Here is a 6,000-nt window from a genome sequence, read left to right as displayed (position 1 = left end):
GCAGTAAGATTTACACATCTTCAGTGTAAAAGTAAGTTGAAGGAATGTTACTGTAAATGATAAGACAGTGGTTTATTTAGAAAAAGGTGAGCAGACTGTAGTCAATGCTCTAGAAAACCCTGGCAAACTCATATGAGAGAGACTGAATGTAGAGCTGCTCGCTTTAAACCATGGCCAACAGGCCTCTCTCTACTGGATTGAATGGGAAAATGGAGGTTTTTACGTAAAACCATTTGAAGCCAAATTATAATCTGATAAAATGCCACTGTGCGTCTGAGGATGGTAAATAATTAACCCTTTACTTCAAGTTTTAGTACATGCACCACAGCAAGTTCCACAGTCAACAGTCCAAAAAATATTCTGTATTTTTAAGCGGAGTTTGTGAATGGTTATGGACTGAAACCAAACATGTGGGTAGCGCTACCAGATTTTGCATAATTTCTTCACAACCTGTGCAACAGATTTCAGAAATGCCCCAACTGTTCAAATCATATCCCAACAATACAATTCAGTTTTCATTCTAAACAAGCAGATCGAGAAGCCAGTGTGTTTCCATTAAATAACACAAAATCGCATTAATGAAGCAAGTAAATCTGGGAACAAATGAGGCAATTAATTTGGGGACTAAAAGGAAATGAAAAAATATATAATTATATATTTTCTTAATATAAGACATCATATATATGTAAACAACACAATGGAGTATCCTGACATAACGCCAAAAATTGATCCCAAAACAAATTACTGTATATTTTTATGGAAAGGTAATTTAATTTCCAAATAGAAAAAAAAGTTGACATTAATGACCATAAACAAATATATGAACATAAAAAAACCTAAATATTAAATGCCACTTTGTCCATGGTAGCAATAATTAATGTAACTGTCAGCCAAAGACAGCAGAGAATTGTAATAAATAGTCCCAAATGAAGAAATTTCTACATCATAAGTACTGTATATGGCAGGATAAGGTCCTTTTTAACAAGGAATCTGCAGACTGCCTCAACGTTTTGCAAATCTGTGTATAGTGCAGTGTGTATATATATCATATATAATATACATACGTATACACACACACACAAGAAAACAGAGCTTTAATATTAGAGGAAAACATTGAGACACAAGCACATTGAACTGAATAGACAAACACTGCAAGACTCAGCCCAAAGCCTATTTGTGTATCAGGACAGCTAACCATTTCACCCAGTAAGGCTACAAGTCACATAACGCATTTGGGGCATTTGTGGAAGATCCTTACAAAGATGTCATGGAATCAAGCAAGGATGATAGTGAAATTTAACTTGGTCCACCTCTGAGTCTATTTGTGACGAGCCTTTCTTTAACCAGAAGAAATAGAAACCAAGTATTTGTTGTTTGAGTAGAGAAATGATCTGGTGATAAGTCCGTAAGTCTCTGACGGCAGTCTTGCTCAAAAAATGGAGCATGTATTTTAGGATGTAAGTATGGACCTACAAGCATCTGGTAGTGTCATTTCCACACCAATGTTTGGAACCTAGATATGCGGTAATAAATAGATCAGTCACATAGTAAGGCAGAGTGTGTGCTCAAATACATGTGTCACATGGCAACACATCATACTGAACACCTCAGTTCATGAAAGAAGTAATGTTGTGCATGTCTATTTTTCAAGGCTTCCCAGGTTTAATCTCCAAAAATGTATATTTAATGTGAAGGATGTTCCTTCTTTACTTGTAGTTGAAGTACCCAATTCTGGGCATAAGAAACAACAAGAATAGTGTAAAAACATCCAAAGGAATATCTTTTTTCCATGTTGTTCTTAGAGCATCCAGATCGTGTTCATTTATCCTGAACGATTCATCAGTTTCATTGTTGCATTGACTCCAGTCTCTTATTTGTCCATGTAGGCAGGTCCCAGTCATACCCTCAGGATGCCCCAGAAGTTTCTAGGTAACTCTGTAATTTACGGACTGTGGTTTTATCAAGGGAACAAAGATCAAAGTCAAATGTTGTGTTTGTGATGTGGAAGTGCCCAGTTTCTTCTATAAGGTTTACTATCTGTAAAGTGCAATTAGAGAAAAATACATATTAGTTACACAACAATGCAATATTATACTTAATAAACAATATCATAAATGTATATAGGTATTTTTAATATACAAGTTCAGTAAAATTACCAGGTACGGGTTCTCCAAACTCATTAATACTTATACAAAACATAAATAAAATATGTTGTCCCCAGCTTGTGTCAGAGACGAATGAAGGCTATTGTGCAAGAGATAACCACTTAGAAGAGAAGCACATGCCAAAAACCGTTGACACAAGGTAGGTGCCACATATTGGTCACTAAAATGGTATATACGTCGAAAAATTGCAATTTTCACTATTGCAACACTCAAGGTTTAAAAATGCTCACTACGCTGCTTGATAAATCCCTTGATGGGTGCAGTTTCCAAAAGAGAATTTGTTAGCAGTTTCTTATACTTATATAGCCATAGTTGCTCCACTGCAAGGGAACATGGGAAGAATATGCAACTCTGACAATTTCTGATGGCATGCATATTTATAGGGTACAAAGATATATTTTTCTGTTGACACAAAGTGGGCACAACATATTGGGCACTGAAATGACATGTATTTAAAAATTTCAATGTTCTCTTTGCACATTCATTTTTGGGAAGCAAAATAACCCTTGATAAACTGCATGAGATGTATAGTTTCAAAAATGGGGTCACTTTTTTTTTTTGGGGTGGGTGGGTGGGGGGGGGGGGGTTCCATTGTACTGGTACTTTAGGTGCTATTAGCTATTCCAACAAGATCCTCCAACAACAAAATAGTGCTCCAGCCATTCTGAGCCTCACTTTGTAGCCATACAGTAGTTTACAACCACATATAGGGGTACTGCCGTGTTCAGGAGAAATTATGTAATAAATTGTGCATTGCATTTCTCCTTTGAACCCAAGAAAAAAGGGGAAAAGGAAAAATTTGAGGCTAAATGGATGGTTTATTGAAAAAAAAAAAAAATTATTTTTTTTTTCCCATTTTCATGCCCACCACAAAAGTGACCACCATAACAGTAGTAGAGTTTTAGGTTGGACTTCATCTACTAAGTAACGGTGTAAAAAAAAATGTAGGCCCACTGTCATTTTTGTTAAAGTTAATTTAAGATTACTATTCCATCTTATACCAACCCCAAATAATCATATAAAAATAAATCTGGCTTTAAGTAAATAAAAGATGGATCAAATAAAGTCAAAACCATATCGTTTGTAAAGATACAGTCTTAAGTTAAAGTAAAATCATTAAAGAGCCTGGAGAGAACATAAGCTGCAATGAAAATCGCCAATAAAGTATCATTTTCATTACTTAAGACTTTTCTAACTTCTTGAAAGACATAGATAAATTCTAGCTCTTTCACTGCCTTGCTTAGATTTTATTAATGTTACAATGGGAAATGACTGGAACAGCATAAGCCATGTTGTAAAAGGTTGTTTTTCTAAGCTTTCCTTCAAAGTAGTGCTGCCAAATTTCCTTCTGTTTCCCAGTCACAATTATGCATGCAGCTTTTAACAAGATGGCACTGAGAATTTATAAAAGGCTAGCAAATCACTAAAAATTTGGTAAAAATTATACAAATAACAATAATATAGTGCAACCTTTAGCATGACCTTTACCATATGTTGTGCCTCTGCTATCATGGCCTATCTACGTTGCAGTCTCTTCTATTCATAACCTCTATTGTAGAACTTGCCAATCCGTAATGTTTTCTTTTTATATGTGCAAACAGACCTTGGCCTAATAAACTGTAAGATCCACTATTTAGTAGAATATTCGAAAATGAGTTCTGATATCATTATTGCAATTTCTAAAACACAAATATTGCCCCTAATAATGTCTCAGTTTTATTACTATAAACTATCTTCTACCAATGATAAATGTTGCTTCCAGATTACTTGCTTCTCCTGCAATTAAATAAAAAATTTGATACTCATTCATGTGGCGCTCAACTATGTAAATACCTCCTTGCACCTTGTGTCATCTTTGCCTCCTAAACAACCAATGGTTTTGACTGGTAAATAAACTTATGTTTAAAGAGAATACACCAGGAGGTTCTCTTGTCCAATTATATTGCACTAGAACACCATCCACCATCTGAACTGTGCTTTGTTGCTATTATCTCAAAGCGTTTCCTCCTATAAAATGGGTTCATCAGGCATAGGTACACAATAAACCTGATTAAAATTGCAGTAGAAACTTCAGCTTTTGGCTATTACAGTCTCATCCTATTACTTACTTCACAAAAAAATGTATATTTACCCAGTCTGCCAGGTGCATTTTCTGATTTTCCAGTGACGTTCCGTTTCCCCATTTCTGGACACTGAACATCACCAATTCTACCTTTTGGTAGGACACATAAGGACTTAAAATAAGTAGCCTTATTTGTTAAATAAGTTGAATTTTTTTTTTTTTTGTTGCTAGAAGTAGAAGAATTTATATCGTTTTTTTTTTAAAAAAAAATTAATAAATTAGGTTTTATATGGTTTCAGATTCAGCATGGCTTATTTTCTGGACCCCTGTTCCTTGTGTAAATTAATCAGTAGTTTCATAAAGTAGAGGACTGTAAACTGCTTGTGTTATCTCTAGCTAAACTGCCTGCTGAGAGACAGCAAATATCCAGGAAATAGGTAATGGTGGAGGCTGGCAGGGGAACAAGTTCTGCTAGCATCAATGTGAATAGGCAGCAGTTTTACTTTACTATGATCACTATAAAGGGTTACATTTTGTTTATAAATGTGAGGATAAAAGTTCTATAAAAGTTTCCCTTATCACGGACAGTAACCTCAGCATGGAGATGCCGGCACTTATCACTTGTAGAGGATCAGTTGTAAATTACAGGTGTTTGACTTTATCGTGACTGCAGCACCAGGTAAGCAGACTAGATGCCGTAGTCCCCTGACGAAGGGTGCGAATCGTATGTTGGGGCTCTGAGTGGGAGTCACAGTGGTGAGCACAATACTCTATATATACTTGTATCTGGGGAGTTTGAGTATATCTTTATGTATGCAGGCACATATAATTGTGGCTAGTGTTTCATTTGCTATTTGCACATGCTAGTCTTGCACTATATCTATTGATTCATTCATGCAGCTAGATACGTCTTAAGTAAAATGCTCCACTTTGTGGATAATATATTCTGACCTATGTATTTATTTTTTTGCACTTGCACAGCTTATATTTTGGATCTACAATCTTTAAATTATTGTGCATACTTATATATATTTGGTGAATTATATCAGTACACACCAGCTCCTCTGACCCCTCTATGGTATATGTGTGAATGTGATTACTCTTTGTGCTCTTCTCACTGTGACTTCCACTTATGTATTGTTTTCTATGTTTTTAATTGATTTTAAGCAAATTCTTTTTCTGCTCAAGTAGCTAATAAATAAAGTATATTTTTGTACAGTTTATATTTTTGTGGACATTATTCATTGATCTAGCCTTGATACTAGATGGGTATATCAATGTATTTTGAAATATCTGTTGACCATTAACTCTAGTGATGAGTATTGGTAGGTTTATATATCTGTTAAAGAAGTCCCTGGGGACGTGAACTGGGAGGGTCCCCCAGAAATATTTGGAGGAAGGAAATTCATCTTGAAGATGGCTCAACAGTTAAACCAGGTGAAGATTCACCGGGAACATTTCTCTAGACCCTCACCCCCAGGCATGATAAGAGGAGAGGAAAATTGACTTGATAAAGGTCTTATGTCTAAGCCGTCAGTTAAATCCCCAGGTAATGCAGTGAGGTTGTGGACCAACTGATAGGGAAAGATGACATAAGGGAGGAAACAGTCGTTGGTGAGATGTCGAGATGTATAGGGCCTCAAATCTTTTGAAAATTAGATAAACTTGCATTTTATGCAAGCACAGCTGATACTTAGATAAAACTGCGTAGAGAGATAATTCCCAGAGCAAATTCGTGAGGGATATAAGAGGGATAGATATTGAAAACAACAA

At 35.5% G+C, this 6,000-nt stretch overlaps 1 protein-coding gene across 1 annotated transcript in view; it reads right to left on the bottom strand.

Annotated features, from left to right (window-relative positions):
• Nucleotides 1-719: 719 nt before the first annotated feature.
• The window catches only part of MLLT3 (MLLT3 super elongation complex subunit), a 166,651-nt gene continuing 161,370 nt past the window's right edge, over nucleotides 720-6,000 (bottom strand). The window contains exon 12 of the mRNA XM_075280347.1: nucleotides 720-2,037. Within this exon, the coding sequence (XP_075136448.1) occupies nucleotides 1,906-2,037 (132 nt within the window). The 3' untranslated portion in view covers nucleotides 720-1,905. The remainder of the gene's footprint in view (nucleotides 2,038-6,000) is intronic.

Source organism: Leptodactylus fuscus, chromosome 1 (genome assembly GCF_031893055.1).
Source record: "Leptodactylus fuscus isolate aLepFus1 chromosome 1, aLepFus1.hap2, whole genome shotgun sequence".
Lineage (NCBI taxonomy): Eukaryota > Metazoa > Chordata > Amphibia > Anura > Leptodactylidae > Leptodactylus > Leptodactylus fuscus.
The sequence above is the reverse complement of the archived record's forward strand: the minus strand, read 5'-3'. Positions and strand labels throughout refer to the sequence as shown.